Source organism: Coccinella septempunctata, chromosome 2 (genome assembly GCF_907165205.1).
Source record: "Coccinella septempunctata chromosome 2, icCocSept1.1, whole genome shotgun sequence".
Classification (NCBI taxonomy): Eukaryota; Metazoa; Arthropoda; class Insecta; order Coleoptera; family Coccinellidae; genus Coccinella; species Coccinella septempunctata.
Genome location: NC_058190.1, coordinates 8,918,558 through 8,935,959, shown reverse-complemented (window position 1 = coordinate 8,935,959; position 17,402 = coordinate 8,918,558). Strand labels below are relative to the sequence as shown.

Below are 17,402 nucleotides of genomic sequence, written 5' to 3'. Positions count from 1 at the left end.
CGATTTGAAAAATCCGTAAGTGTTACGATCTGAATCCAACTAGCTATCCACCATTACTGAAGGTGCCCAAAGAAAGACCGTCCCATCAAGGAAGAGTAGATGCTGACCATGATTTCGATCTTCTATGAGCTCGTCAGTGCAACATAACTCCATCCCTGATAAGAACAGTTACAGAATTTCCTGACTATTCTTCAATATATACAATAGTAATATTCGTGATATTCCGTAAATAATATTTCAAAGAATTAAAAAACATTTTATTTTTGTAAAACTGAAACAGATTTAAAATAATAACAGAATAATATTTTTGTTAACTGAAAGGTACAGTAAAACATGGTAAAATTATAGTCACGTTTGATATCCATTACTACATTTAAAATTGTGATATCTTCATTAATTAAAATATCAAATCATTTCAACATATATGTTTCATTATATCGACCTTCTTGTTTTTTTTTGTAAGACAATTGAAAATTAAAATAATATTAATGGAATGCAGACTATAAAAAATAATTATCTTCTGATACAGAAACATCAAATACATGGAAGTTCGAAAGTAGATGATACATTACTAGATACACTTTCCTTGGCCAGTGTCAATTATAATAGCAAGATTATTTTAATGAACTAATGAGAAAAAATGTAGAAATTGATATTTTTAAAATATCGAGAAAAATTAACATAATATCGATTCTGAATAAACAGAAAACTCCTGAAATATATCAACTTGATACAAGCGATAACTATCAACAAAAGATAAAAAACACATTTATCGATTGATAAATTATTGTACTTAACCTATATTATGATTACTTTTCAAATTTTCGTGTGCGAGTTTGTGTGAAGGAGAAATAAGGTGCATCCTCAGTTTCATTAGACAGATGTAACTAACCCTACACAATAGACATGTGATGTCCTCAAATGGTATTACCCTGAAAAATAGTTGTCTTTAAAAAACATTATTCATTACAAGTGATTTCAAACAGTCGAGTTGGTTGAGTTACTGCTTGAGCTATCTCTACATACAGATTGAGGATTATTGAGCGGTTAGAGTATAATATAAAGAGTATATACACTATAGAGAGGTATAACAGACATAAAACGTTCTACTTTCAGTTAAATTGAAAAAGTGTCCGTTCACAATGATGTTGATGTAAATGTCGATGTCCATGATGATGGATTTCTTTTGAAATCCAAAGTATTGTTGTCGTTGACCCAAGGGAAGGCACGAAAGTCGTTGGAGAATGAAAAATAAGCGAAGAGTTCTCTACTTCATTCCTCAGACATAACACCCGGTTTACATGCAGCGCACTCCCGCGGCAGTGGGGACAACCACAGGGTTGTCAAATGTAATAAATTTCATTAATCATTAGGGGGGTACTTCGATGTCATTCAAAGTAGTTCTTTCATTTTTTTTTAAATATTTTTAATAAGCAAGATAATGTCTGAATATGATAATTTGGTCGCCCTATATGCATAACATAATCTTACTCACTTCTTAGCCATCATGTCCATTTTTTCTAGATTGGCACAAATTTCAAGGACCTTTTCATCTACTTGTTTCACTTTAATGAACCAATGAAGAGGCCATAGCAAATCCTCTGTTAGCGGTGGATTGAGAATTTCTACGCCAGCTGGATGATTCTTCCAAATATTGAGATTCGTGTTGTAAAACGGTGCTATCTTTCTCAATTTTTTCTTTAGAAGTCTGTGAAGAGGAATAACGATATTTAAGTACAATTTTAGTCACCCATTTCGAATTTGAAGTATGAAATGCATTGCAACTAATGTACAGATGCCAAAATACTCATACTTACTGAAAAATTTTTGTTTTTATGGATCTTTGATACTGCTCTATTTGATCGAAACGATCATCCAACTCATACACGTTTCTCATCAGATTAATTAGAGTATTCATGGTGAAACGGATCTCATTAATCTGAAAAAAGCAAGGTATTTATCAAAAATCTAATATTCAAATAAAATCGAAAATTCACACTTTGATAGTATGTATTATGCATGTCTAGTGTATAGGGTTTCTCAATTTCGATGTCACGTGTCATCGTGAAAATAAACTTGGAGAGATATAGATTGGAAACTTCCATACTAAGAAACGAAACTACAGTGACATTATACACCACAGTGTTGCAGAAGTCTATTTCGACCGTTAATGGCGGACATTTCTTTACGTTGTTCTAACAAATGTATTCTTGATAAACAATAAACTGATTTATTATTTTCATATTATTTGTGTGTTTTTACTGTTTTTCGCACTGAGTTATTAATCTAAGGAGCAAGGTGAGTACGGACCTGATTTATATATACAGGCCGAGTCTTTGAATCGTAAAAATATTTCAACAGTAGATTCTTGAGATCAAAAGAAACACTTTTTTCCTGTACCATCTTTTCCGATTCTGCCCTGATAAGAAGATATAGCCATTTTAAGTTTTCATAATGAGCTGTGCCACTCCTGGAAAAGCAAAATTACCTTCAGAATAACTAAATGAATCTATGACATCTGTGGATCTTTCAAAAAGAGTTGCATTCAGTTAGTGAGAACTAGAAAAAACATTTTTTATATTTTTCAACAACCTGTATCTTTGAAACCGAGCCGATTCGGAAAAAACGGTAAAGGAAAAAAGTGTTTCTTTTGACCTCAAGAATATACTGTAAAATATTTGTACCAGTCTAAGACTCAACCTCTATATGTTTCCAACAACGTATGGCGAAAAAAAAATTTATTAATTTATTGAAAATAAAGAAATAATAAAAGTTTATTACAACACAAAAACGAAAGATTAATAATATTAATATAATGGTTGTGCATTACGCTGTGGAATGAGAAGAGGGTTTCAGGCGTTGCTAGAGAAGCTGCTTAATCCCCAAAATTTGAATGTCTCAAATATTTGGTCAGGGAGGAAGACGCTGCTGCATTAAACATTTTTATATGTTCGTATATTGAAACATGCTGTACAATATCTCTGCTTCCTCCAAATGCAATCTGAATTGACCCAAACACTTCGTACATTGGACTTCAGAATCAAGTTTTGTGTTTAAAAAAATGGAAATTCTTTCGAACGATCTTCCATAAATTTACACTTTCTTTTTTTAATATCCATCTCAAATAATTTTGAGAAAAATACTGAATTAATTTTGACGGACGTTTTCCAGTGACTTCTTGGACGATTGACGGACTGTCCGTCACAATGACGGACGTCTGGTCACCCTAACCAAAGATGTGTCGAAACATAAATGTGCTGCTTTGAAGATGAGTCCTATGAAATTAAATGCCTCTATTTCACTAGAAAACTCAGCTTCTAGTACATCTGGTTGCTCATGTGCCTTGCCTGCTGTTGGTACCTCGAGGATTACTAGATTGTTCTTTATTAAAGTCCATACATATCACAAAACATTTCCAATGATATCTCTAGAACTGTGATATCAAGTGATTATATAATTTCTCAAGGAAATATAATTTTTGAGAAGATTAGATTAGATTGGATTAGGATCATGAGTTAGAACATGTTCTTTTATCCGTGAATTATCCATTTAGTTAGAGTGTATTACTCAACTCATGTTGAAAATAATTAACATTTCGTTATCTGAAACTAACAATTGTGAAAATAAATGTTTGGCAGTTTTAATAAACTTTCCGTGTGTTTCATTCATTTAATGATCGTGTTAAAAATTGAGGGAAGTCCCCCTCCGATCTTTCTCTAGTCGACACTCCTGACCAGCTCCGGTGACTACGTATAGTACCCCGATTCTGCGGTGCGCTAATTGAACGGGGCAGCAGCCCCACTACACTACACTACAGATTTCCTTATCATTCCCTTTGTTAACTCTGTGGAATTCTCGCATTGTTCACATTTAGATTTGTAAACCTCTTTCATTGTTCATCTCATCAAATTAATATTATTTCAAGTCTTCTCAGCCAATTCTGTTGCTGAATTGTTCAACTCATAAGGTAATGTAAGCACAGTGTTCTCAGAATTATTAATTTAACCATTTTCATGATCTTTTCATTCTGATGAAATAGTCCACGTGCAAGATATTTCAGAATCTTCAAACAGATTTATAATCCTTTCCAGTACTGCTCAATAGCAAGGCCACACAAGACAACTCGATTAAATGCCTTCTCAGGAATATGTATTTTATTATATTTTATAATTTACATAGATTTTCAGACCTCTCTAGCTTCTCACATGAAAATGGGTATGTAGCACCAGAACTGAAGCTTCTCAAGTCTTTTTCATTGATGATGAATACTGATTTACTGTCTTCTCAATCTCTTTTATTTTAATCCAGTTTATTTCATTTCTCAGTCAACTCTGTTGCCTGCTCAATTACATATGACAGATTACTGTTGAGATGAATGAATCCTCCTCATTTTCTCCAGGGTGGACCCTGGATTTAGTAGTTTTCCTTCTGAACACGATGTGAAGTTCTCAACTATGGTTCAACGATCAATGGTAAACCATGATACAAGGTTGATACACTCTCGTCCCTGGCTCCACCCTCAAAGGCCTGTTCTGGTAATTGTGCACACTCATTTGGTATGATCTACTCATTGTAACTCAAACTCTCATGATACATTCTCACCTTCATTTATCTTGCTCGATATCCATGTTATATTTCACCCTTCTGCACTTCTCGAAACCAACGATTAGTGGTTTCCCTCATTAGTATTCTCTCTATCTGCACCTCTCATAATTTATCAATTGTATCTTCTGTTCTTCTGATGGACGTTCTAATCGTGCTTACTTGTAAGCAGTCCGTCTCTGTATATGTTATATTCATTGATAAGTCTTTGCACTCTTCAAGTCCAACGTAATGCATAATAATTTTACTATTCTTGCTCTTCTCAGATTAATTATGATTGTTCTTCTCATTTTATTAATTATTTTTGATCTTCTCATTTCATTATACATATTATTCTAGCACTTCGCAGATTAATTTTGCTTTTCTCATTTAACTTATACGATTCATGCACTGCTCATAGGCAAATCATAATTATTGGTCAACTCACATTTAATGTATTGATCTCTCACTGATGATCAGACTTAGACAATGTAGTTAACATCTTGGCCTATTTCATTAAAATTCATTATTCTAACCTTCTGATGGAATGAAGAGGCTCTCGCAATTAATTTTCATTGTTTGCTCTTTCACTGAAAACGCTAAGTCTGACTTCAAGTGACTTCTCATTTGAATTGCTCTGGATTATCTCTGCTTTTAGTTGAATAATGTCTCTCTGAGTCTATAGATGTTGTTAATATTTGTTTTTTATTACTGTATCAGCTTAATTCATGCAGGTGACTTCTTCATTTTATGATTGTGAACGATATACAATAAATGTTTTCATATCATCTTCAACTCAATTATCTCGTCATACAGTCCACTACACTTTTTTTACAAAATCATAGCACCCCCGATTTTGAACAGATCCCCTCACTCTGATGAGGTCAAGGAGGGCCGAAATAGTTTATGATTATTTATTATGAAAAGAACTGTCTTGAATATAGGATGTATTTAAAGATAAGACTTTTTTTAACAGAAGGTAGAACTGGTCAAAATAAAGCGTTTCACCAAAAATTACCTAAAAAAACTTTCAAAATGACAAAGTTGAGAAAAAAATTGAAAATGATTACTGAATTAGATCCTAATACGACCCTAGATAATTTGTGAACATGTGGTTTCTTTCAGGATATTGTCCTGTTCGATTTTTACGTGGAAATGAAAATAGAAACTTAGGATTGCCGAATTTTTCACTTTATTTAGTAACTAATACGATTTTATGAAATGGCTTATTTCGGTACCAACTGACAGAAAAAGACTTAGGACACAAGTGTAAAAAAATAGATTAGTTCAAAATCTCACGCAATGAAATTCGTCTGAATTATTCACAAATTTTTTCACAATGGGCATCACAATGGGCATCACAATCTTCTTCTTGTTCGAACCCTCCAACAATCATCGTAAAAATGGGATAAAATAGGATAATAATAATAATAGTAATTTGTCAACGTACTTGACATTTTTTAACGAAATTATATCAAAATTCTATGGGTTGTAGCTCAGCCATCTTGAATATATTATAAAGGCAATTGTTGGTAAAATGACTTATTTTGATGACTTGTAAATTCTGTCAAAAAAAAAACCTCGCCTGTATACTGTATATACATGTCTACAATGAAATGGAAGCAGGTGTTAGATTCAGTAGAAATACTTTAACAAAATAGTTGCATATTTCGAATTCGTATGTGGTGGACTGAGCGCAGGTCGGTCGTAATTCACGACGGTCCGGGAAAATTAATCGCAAATCGTGTAATTCGAGAAGTGAAAAATAATAATTTCGATCCAGTAACGATTGAAGTTAAGAACAAGTGAGAAAACGTTTCAAACGTTGTGAACAATAGTGAGAAAAGACACTACAAGTTCAAAAACAACAGTGAGAAAAAAGACTCGAAAGTGAAAGAAAACAAACAATCGAAACAGATGGTCTGGATTTCTTGAATCCAGATAACGTCTGTTCACTTTATTCATTGGCGTGCCGCCAAATTACTCAATATGAGCATGGATACGTCAACCGAACAATTCTGTGACCAATCACAGAACTCAAGTACGTTAGAAGATATTCTTATTAACCTTAATCGAACACAAACAAAAACAAACAATTCCTACATAGTGAGAACGTCATCAACAAGTTCAGAAGAATTTCTAGGATTTGAGACAAATAAGTCTGAAGAAAATCCATGACAATCAGTAAGGTCGGCGCCAACAAAGAGGAGAAAAATTAACAACAAAAACAACAACAACATTACAATCCAAAATAGATTCGATGTTCTAAAGAGTGTCGACGAAACAACTACAACAAGAAATGATGCCGCTTCAGAGAAAATTCCGAAACCACCCCCAATATTCATTTACGGGGTAGTTCACTACCCTGAAATGGCCAAAAAACTAAAAAGCGTAGCAGAAGATGATCAGTATACCACGAAATGCTTGCCCGACAATACTATCAAAGTAAATAGCATAACACCAGAAATTTACAGAAAATTTATAGAATTTATGCGCGACAATAATGTTATCCATCATACATACCAACCCAAAGATGAGAGAGCTTTCAGGATAGTGATAAAAAACTTACATCACACAACTGATGTAAATGAAATCAAGCAGGAATTAGAAAACTCTGGACACAGAACAAGGAATATAATGAATGATAGACACAGGTCAACAAAAGAACCACTAAATATCTTTTTTGTGGACTTGGAACCAGCCCCAAATAATAAAGATGAGTATAAAATACAGTACCTGAGTAACAGAGCAATAAAAATAGAACCACCGAGGAAATCGAAAGGAATCACCCAATGCACAAGGTGCCAACAATATGGCCACACAAGACATATTGTAACAGACCATTCCTCTGTGTGAAATGTGGAGGACCACATAACACAACTGCATGCAAGAAAAGCCGAGACTCTCCAGCAACGTGCTGTTTATATGGTGGAGCCCACCCTGCAAATTACAAAGGTTGTGAATTCTATAACAACCTTATGAAAACTAAACAAAATACAAATAACAGACTAAATATCCAACAAAACAAAAAGTTAACAACCGATAATAATACAACTTCAATAACGCAAACACAATATGACCAATATCCAAAAACCCAACAAAATCAACACGAACAAACAAGAACTTCTCAGAATTATACACAACCCAGGAAAAGCTATGCAGATGCGGTCAACAACAACAGGGAGCAACTAGGAAATATCAACGACACCATGAATCATTTTCTTGAGGAATTCAAAGCTATGTTCCAGCAAATAATCCAACAAAACAGTATGATAATGAATATATTGACAACGCTCATAAATAAAATTCAATAACATAATAAAAGTTGCAGAATGGAATGCCAATGGCCTTCTACAACATAAGAATAAAGTAGAAATTTTCCTTCATAATAACTCGATAGATGTCTTACTGGTGAGTGAAACACATTTTACTGAAAAATCATACTTCAACATACCACAGTACAAAACTTACACCACCAACCATCTAGACAAAACAGCCCATGCAGGTACTGCAATTGTGATAAAAAACACCATAAAACATGAAGAACTGCCGAAGTACGAAAAAGAATTTCTACAAGCCACAACAATAAGAGTACAATCGTTATCTTATAATCTCACAATTGCAGCAGTCTACTGTCCGCCACGACACAGCATCAAAAAAGAACAATTTGATGACTTCTTTTCTACGTTGGACTCTAAATTTATAGCAGGTGGAGACTTCAACAGCAAACATACCACATATGGCTCCCGGTTGACAACTCCAAAAGGAAGGCAACTAGTAAGTCTTGCAGAACAAAAAGGCTATTCCTTCTTATCGACAGGGTCACCCACTTATTGGCCAACCGACCCAAAGAAAATTCCTGATCTTCTGGATTTATTTGTTACTAATGGCATTTCTTCAACAAACATGGATGTAAAATCTAGTTTTGACCTGTCTTCAGATCACTCACCAAAAATAGCGACATTTAGCAGCTTTATTATCTACAGAAAACACACCACCAGACAACACAATAGAAAAACAGATTGGGATAAGTATCGAACAAAAATTGAAGACGATTTACCTCGGGGAATAAGTCTCAAAACTCAGAAAGACATAGAAGAAGCTCTAAGCACATTCAACAACGTGATCACTAAAGCTATTGAGGAGGCAACTCCAACAATAGCCCAGCCAAATAAAATCTACCACATCCCAACAGAAATCAAAGAACTTATAGCGCACAAAAGAAGAGCAAGAGCAATATGGCATTCAACACATTCTCCAGTTGACAAGAACAACCTGAACCGAGTGACCAACCGACTGAAGGCTAAAATTAATGAGGCAAAAGAAGCATCCTTCTATGAATATGTTTCGAACCTGAACAGATTTGACAACTCCATTTGGAGACCAATAAAAAACCGCAAGAGGCCAATAATACACATTCCACCCTTACGTAACCAGTCAGATTCCAACTGGGCCAGAAGTGATGGAGAAAAGGCCAGACTTTTTGCAGACCATCTAGCCAAGGTATTTACTGCAAACAGCAATACTATGGACAGCGAAATTGACAGAGAACTACAGAAACATCTGATAGAACAAGATTCATTAGACCTTTCAAATACTGCGAAGTAAAATCTGAAATTAACCACCTAAACGTAAAAAAAGCTTCTGGAGTGGATAAAATCAGTCCAAAAATGATCAAAGAGCTACCAGAAAGAGGAATTGCCCAACTCATGATTATATTCAACGCCATCATCATCCAAAGCTACTGGCCAGAACACTTTAAAGCTGCGGAAATAATCATGATACTAAAACCAGGAAAAGACCCAAACTGTGTTACCTCTTACCGTCCAATCAGCTTGCTACCTGTTGTCTCGAAAATTCTCGAAAAACTGGTCCTTCGAAGAATAAAGAATGACCCAAATACAGAAGAGTGGATTCCACTTCATCAGTTTGGCTTCCGGTCAGAGCATTCGACAGTGCAGCAAGTCCACAGAGTCACTCAAGAGGTGAATAAAGCACTTGAAGAAAAGAAATACTGTATATCAGTGTTTTTGGATGTCGGCCAAGCTTTTGATAAAGTTTGGCATCCTGGCTTGCTATTCAAAATAAAAAAGCTCCTACCATCAATCTACTTCAATCTACTACAATCCTATATTACTGAAAGGAAATTCAGGGTGAAAGGAAATTCAGGGTCAAAGTAAACGACAACATCACAGACTATCTCCCTATAACATCTGGAGTTCCGCGAGGAAGTGTCCTGGGCCCTCTATTGTACTTGTTATACACAGCCGACCTACCAACAGAAACAACAACTGGTACATTCGCTGATGATACTGCTATATTAGCAAGCCATGAAGATCCAAATATAGCTTCTCAAATGCTTCAGAACCACCTCCTAGAAATTCAAAAATGGTCCAACAAGTGGAGAATAAAAATCAATGAGACAAAATCAGTACAAGTTAATTTCTCTCTTCGCAAGGAACAATGTCCTAGGATACAATTCAATAATATCCAGCTACCGGAATCCACATCTACAAAATACCTGGGCATGCATCTTGACAAACGACTCACCTGGAAAGAACATATAACCAAGAAAAGAAAACACGTCGACTTAAAAGTCAAGGAGCTTTATTGGCTAATTGGTAAAAAATCAAAATTATCTCTGGAAAACAAACTCCTCATATACAAAACCATCATTAAACCCATTTGGACCTATGGAATTGAGCTCTGGGGGTGTTCAAGTAAATCCAATGTCTCCATAATACAGAGAAGCCAATCAAAAATTCTAAGAATGTTAACAAACGCACCCTGGTAAGTTACGAACCAAACGCTCCATACAGATCTAAAGATCCCATACGTGAAAGAAGTCATCCAGGACAGAAGTTGCAGACATCACGCAAAACTCGAAAGCCATCCTAACGCCCTAATCCGACCACTGATCAAACCCCCAGATACCAGACGACTGAAGAGAAACTGGCCAGCAGATCTGAAGGATGCCTGAGGACTTATCTGGATAAGACCTCATAACGCCACTTAGGAGCCTACAGCTCTGAACCAGCAAACAGGCCCATAGAATGTACATTCTGATTGCTTGTATACGTAATATAATAAAAAAAAAAATATTTCGAATTCAAAATTTATGTTATCGATAAATCCACATAAGCATGGAAGCCATTGATAACACGAAAGTGTATGAGGAGATAAAAATAGAAAACTTCCATACAAACACTTATGCCTGTTTTCACCAACGATCTCCTATCTAAGTATCCCTTAGCTTTAGGGAGTACCTAACTCTACCCTTAATATAAATTCGTTTTCACCGTACAAAGGTACACTTTGTTAAGGAATACTTATCTAGGGAATGGATAGGAGCTCGTAGCTACGAAATGTGGCTACGAGGGTACAGACGTAATGGTTCACCGAATCGCACGATTTTTTTATGTCTTGCAAACAGATTTCCGTTTATATTCTCCTGAAATATTCTAATGTCCTGTGCCCTATATTCATTGTTTCCCTGTAATAAATTAAAAAGAAATCTATTTCATATCAGATTTCAACAGTATTTCGAAAACATAGGGATCTGTGCTCGTGACATTGACCTGTCATTGTAGTTTGACGTTAAAAATATTAATTTTTTTTTGAGAGGAATAACCATAGATAACCTAAAATTACGCAAGTATCTGGTTTTTAAATCTGGATTATGTGATCTATCTAAAAACAGAAAAGGGAAGTGGATATCTTCGAAAAATGTTTCAAATTCATTTCAAAATAAAGTTTAGTACACATCAAATTCTTGGCAGAATTTTGACAAACAAGTTAGATCAAAAACGGAGTTACCTATACTTCATTCAAATTTATTTTAGCAGTCGGTTGGCCATGAAATAATTTTCTCAAGTTTTTATAACTAGAACGGAGTAAGGTCGGCACTCATGAAATGTCGTTAATGTCATAACGCCGTTGCCACAACTAATATAAATTTTTATTACAAAAATGCCGAAAGTGATTGAAAAAAGAGACAGGGTTTCAGAAAGAGCTATTTAGAATTCAGGTCCGCTCATTGAAATAGTTATACCCTGATATTCTAAAATCCACAATACGTCAGTCGGTAGCGAACATATTCAATATGAGAGAATTTATATAATGTTTCATCTGAATCTAAACGACATATATTTCAGCTGGATATTTCCACAATCAGAAAGATTGTGAATGAAGAAGATAACAAAGAATTTCCATCTATTGGGAGACCCAAAAAAGTGGTGGCATTTGAGAATTTCATGTTTGAGTGAATTAATGCGAAAAGTTTACTACAGGATTTCCGATGAATGTCATCGGAGAATAAGTTCCCTAAAATGGATTCTTCTATTTTTCATTTGACTTGTCCTATGTAAATGTCTTAAGGTACTAATAAATACCTATAATTATTATTATTACATCAATGTATTAAGATGAATAGCCACAAATAAGCGCAAGTTACCCTGTTACTTGTTTATTCATGTGAAATTTTTGTTCAAAGGTGAAGTTCATCTTAACTTGAAACTTGCTTCAATTCATTTTACTTATATTGATGCAAGATGATTTTTGTTGAAGAATTTAACATTCTTGTAATTATCTGTTTATTTCTTCGGGAGATACCCATACCCAACCACTGCATTTCATCTTCGAGTTAATATTTTTGAAATCTACAAATGATGTAAGCCAAAGAAGATAACGAACATTAACTCTCCTCAAGCTAGTGCATATTATGATATCACACTGATCTCTTGTATTTTCCATGAAAATAACTGGATTTGGTATGACTTCAATCAGTTTGTATAAACTTCAATTATGTTCGTCACATATTTTCCGAAGAGATTCGACATTGTGATAAAATACGTAATAACAGAAACTTTTACGTAGAACGGGCAACATAGCGTTGATTTAAAACCCAAAAATGTTTGGACAAGCTTCATAACCCCACATTTTCGTACTATACAGAGTGAAATGTGTCAAATTTCCATGGCCAACCGACTGCTAAAATAAAAGTGAATGAATTATAACTATATGAAATATTCCAAATGGAAAGATTCATGAGAAGAAAAGATGTTTTCCAGAATGTGCCCGTGTTTTTGAATAATGTGAAGATTGAAAGATGAGAATAGAACAAAGTGGTATATTTTTTCTTGGATTGAATTCTATATAGAGAAACACTCTTGAAGCATATTTCAACAACAGTTGAAGTGTTTTTATGTGAAGTGTTAAGGTCGATTTCCCAACTTTCAGTAGGTACTCTCTTCAAGCATATACCGTTAAAAAAAGCTTTGTACCCCATATTGAAATGACGCTTTGTTCACAACAAGAAATATATGATATTTTTTAGCAGAAGGATGCAAGCTATTCTAAAAATATCCTTCAGGCCACATTCAAGTGTTTTTTAATCGATAAGGCAGAAAATGTTCGAAATATTATTTGTAATCTCACCAAATTCACAATTTCCTCATTAATTTCGGTGTCTAGAATCAACAGCATGTCATGAGCAGCAAAGCACGGCTTGGTGGAATTTTCATGCAGACCTAGGCCACAAAGCAGCGATGAGACCCCGCCGGTACTGGGATTCAATTTCGGCTCCATTTGCGGACAGAATAACATAGCCATTAGGAATGGAAAACCAGGAATATTCGGCATCAGAGTGGTTTGGCGTAGGTTGAGATTATTCCCGGAAGCTGACTGTTTAACCTGGCATGCTACAATTAACCTGAAAATTTGAGCGATAAAAAATGAAAAAAGTGTGTTTATCTCTCATCAACTCAGATATCGTTTTATTTATTTTTTGAGGAATTATACTAGGTGAGTCTTCGACTTGTACATACAATGTGTCCCAAAATTCAACGAGAAGCCGGCGCGTTAAGGTGGACATGGTCATAACTACTTCAGGAAAAATAAGAAAAAAAATCCAGCCCAACTTTTTATTTAATTACAACATAACCTATGAAATTCTACGAAAATTAACACCCTTCATAATATTTTAAACTACCAGTGTTAATTTTCGAAGAATTTCACAAGTTATTCTGTAATTAAATGAAAAATTGAGTAGTCATGACCATGCCCACCCTAAGGCGCCGGCTCATCGTTGAATTTTGGGACACGTTGTATATTTTGACAGAAGATTCCTGAGGTCAAATGAAACCATTTTTTTCTTTACCATTTTTTCCAATTTGGCTCAGTCGAAAATCCATTCAAAACTAATACCATATTCCCGATTATGTCCAATGTAGATGCTTGTAAAAAATGACAAGTGCACACACCAGTGTTTCGTTTCAGCATATTACTTGAAACTATGGAGAGTAAAGAGAAGGAGAACGATCGCTGCTTGCAGACCACAGATTTTTTGTTCCCCAAATCATGTGCCAGCACACAACTCATTTTTATTCAATAGATGTGCTAGTGTCGCTAGACGGAAATGAAATGTTGATTCAAACCAATTGAAGTTGGCTGAATTTTCCAGCAGAGATGACAGATTTTATGATTATTCAACAAGTTTTCCTTTTTTTCTGCAAATGGTGAATTATTGTAGCGTCCATGATTGTGTCTCACTGACCGAACGGAAGAAGAGACTTCCAAACATATACTTGTACATTTATAAATGATATAAAATACATATATTCATTTCACAGTACATTTTTCAGAAGAAAATGGGAGCAAATCTCGTTATAATAAGTGACTCTAAATTATTTTTTTCTGTTTTTGAAAAAAGAATCTTCTCGATCGAGTGGAAAATCTGACCCTGGCACCTTCTGCTCTTTTCATGTACCGAAAGTGTTTTCCTCAGAGTATGTATTTGATCGTGAAGATCAAGCCATTATTGTAATTATTATTTTATGTAGGTACTTACTGCATCAATAAAAACTTATAAAGCGGAATATCAAAAAGAGCATACAGTAGGAAAAAACGTTTGTCAATTAAACCTTTAATTTAGTACTGTACTGAGTACCTAATTTTATAATATACAGTCCCTGGCCCGTTTATTAGACGCACTGAGGATTTTTTTATATTTACTGGTATTGCCTGAGGAAAAAGCAGAATATTTGAATTTCATTTCAACAGAATGTCAGTTTTATCTACGACTTTCATTAAATTGTTCTATTTGGCATTTATTTTTGATGTTGTAGTATTAGTACTTAAGTATGAATCAGCACTATGTCTTCCAGTGGACGTCTTGCATTCTGCAGGTTCGGACATTATTTCGATAATCCACATATGAAATCATCATCTTCGAATGCAGCAAACCGAACTATTCTGCATTGATAGTATGAAGCTCTCATTGCTACACAGGGTGGCTCAGCAAAATATTAGAATTTCATGTTTAATCATCAATAAATCAATATTTTTTTATTGAATAAGATATATTATATGTGAAGACCATTTATAGATGAAGTATATATAACATATACATTCAATTTAATAATTCAAAATTCAAAAATCAATAACCTAATAACAAATTTCAAAGCGTGTTTAATTGAGATTTTGCATCGAATCAATGCGTCTAATAATATGGCCAGGGACTGTACATATTTTCGATAATGTCATTAGCATGTTTCTCTTAACCAACTTTGCCACAATTTTAATTAATTGTATTTGGAAAAAACTATTCGAAAATTCATGAGAAACATCTAAACTAACCTAACCTGCAATTATAAAGCCTTTCCAGTCATATTGGCTGGGACACACCATGTGCACCCCTGATGCACCACCCGAATTTCGGGGATTTCACGCACTGACAGCTGAGGAGCGCTGCATATTTACTGAAGTTAGGTTAGTTTAATTTGACAGTTTGGTTCACGTTACCGTGAGAGCCAGGGCGTGAAGCTCCAGTGTGTCAAGTTCCGGGGTTCGCACACCTGACTGGACAGCAGCAAAAATGAAGGCAGTTAATTTCAAATTGAATTCCCGATTAAAGAAATCCAAAAATTACTTTCAGTGATAGCAGCGACTCACTTATTCCTCCCATTTTCGGGGACACTTTTTTAGTACGGCAATCGTATTCCTTTTCTCTACTTTCCACATAACACATTTTTCTTCTATCTTTTATGTTATGTGCCTGGCTGGCACCATCTACGCAATACGTATTGCATCTACAATGTATTTGCATTTGTCCAGATTTTTGAGATGAAAATTTGATTAATTATCATAAATCTTCATTGACTATTGTAAAACAGTGATACTTTTTACCATATGAATCGTGGATTCGTGGCGGATTAGCGTTTGTATTTTATGTTGAATGTATATTTTGTATTGTATTTTTTTCTTCGTAATTCTAATTACAACCGCGAACTGAAGATTCATCAAATAAATGAAATTCATTTCATTTGATAAAACCGTTTGTTAGATAGAACTAAAATTAATTTTTTTCATGGTTTTTCAACAGCCTGCATCTTTTAAATAACAAATAAAAACTCTGACAAACATGCAAATGGAGGAAGTAATGAGAACCGCTGAAGACAGGAAGGCGTGGAGAAGCTGTCCTATCGCCACACATGATGCGACGTTGGAAACGAACAACGACGGAGAGAGTATCTTTTAAACCGAGCCGATTCGGAAAAAATGGTAAAAGAAAAAATGTTTCTTTTGACCTCAAGAATCTACTGTTTAAATATTTGCACGAGTCAAAGACTCACCCCATATACAATTGAAAATACGTTTTCACAGAAAAAACTTCTTTTTCCATATCTCTCAAACGGTGCCTGGACAAATGAAAAAAAAAAAAAAGGAAACAAACATGAACCTACGAGCATAAAATGTTTTAAAATTCGCATTTGGGGGTGCGCTCAATTCTTTGGCTTTTAGTTGAGGAGCCCAAGAGGGAAATTCGGGATTTACTAGAGTGTGTCAGATCAATATAAGCGGAGATACCTCGGACCCTGTAGAGTACATCTACCAAAAATCGGACCCATATATAGGGCGAATTGTCTAGGACAGCCTGTCAGAATAATAAAAAAAAACGATCATTGTTACATACTCGAGCGTGTCATATTGAGATAAATGTGGTTAATTACATGTTGAAAAGTATATACAGGTGTTTTCAAAGGTGATGCTTTTTTTGACAGAAGGTAGAACTCATCGAAATAAGTCGTTCAACCGAAAACTGTATATAAAATATCCAAGATGGCTGAGATACAACCCTTAAAAGTGCGACAAAATTTCATTGAATTTCAAGTACGGCACTGTGGAAGGTGACTTCGGCATCGCAAAAACGAAACAAAACATAAACATATGGCTGGACAATGAATGGTTCAGTACCAAGTTCATGGGATTAGATGCATCAGGTCATTTTTGAGAGAATCATAATAGTTGTATCGTGCAATTTAGGGTGAAAAAAAAATGTAAAAAATCGAGGCAGTTTCTTAAAAGTGCTTATGTTAGTTATGTTGAAAAAGTGCTTTGATGTTTCCCCATTTCATCCCATTTTTACGACGATTGTTGGAATGTTCGAACAAAAAGATTGTGATGCCCATTGTGAAAAAAATGGTGAATAATTTAGACGAATTTTATTGGTGGGATTTTGAAGTATTATTCTATTTTTTACACTTGTGTCCTAAGTCTCTTCTGTCAGTTGGAATCGAAATGAGCCACTTCATAAAATCGTGTAAGTTACTAAAAAATAATGAGAACAATTTGGCAATCCAAAGTTTCCATTTTCATTACCACGTAAATATCGAACGAGCCAATATCCTAAACAGGGTCGAATCAGGAGATAATTTTTTCCCACTGCTTTGCGATAATTCAGCTGACAAACGTTCTAGGGTCGTATTAAGATCTAATTCAGTAATCATTTTAATTTTTTTTTTGAACTGTCCTCATTTTGACGT

The 17,402-nt window shown here is 34.7% G+C and overlaps 1 protein-coding gene across 1 annotated transcript in view; it reads right to left on the bottom strand.

Moving 5' to 3' along the window:
* Positions 1-243: 243 nt before the first annotated feature.
* The window catches only part of LOC123306590 (probable ATP-dependent RNA helicase spindle-E), a 64,206-nt gene continuing 47,047 nt past the window's right edge, over positions 244-17,402 (bottom strand). The window contains exons 18-21 of the mRNA XM_044888653.1: positions 13,018-13,291; positions 1,818-1,939; positions 1,496-1,708; positions 244-932 (exon numbers count right to left, since the gene is read on the bottom strand). Coding sequence (XP_044744588.1) covers positions 794-932; positions 1,496-1,708; positions 1,818-1,939; positions 13,018-13,291 — 748 coding nt within the window. The 3' untranslated portion in view covers positions 244-793. The remainder of the gene's footprint in view (positions 933-1,495; positions 1,709-1,817; positions 1,940-13,017; positions 13,292-17,402) is intronic.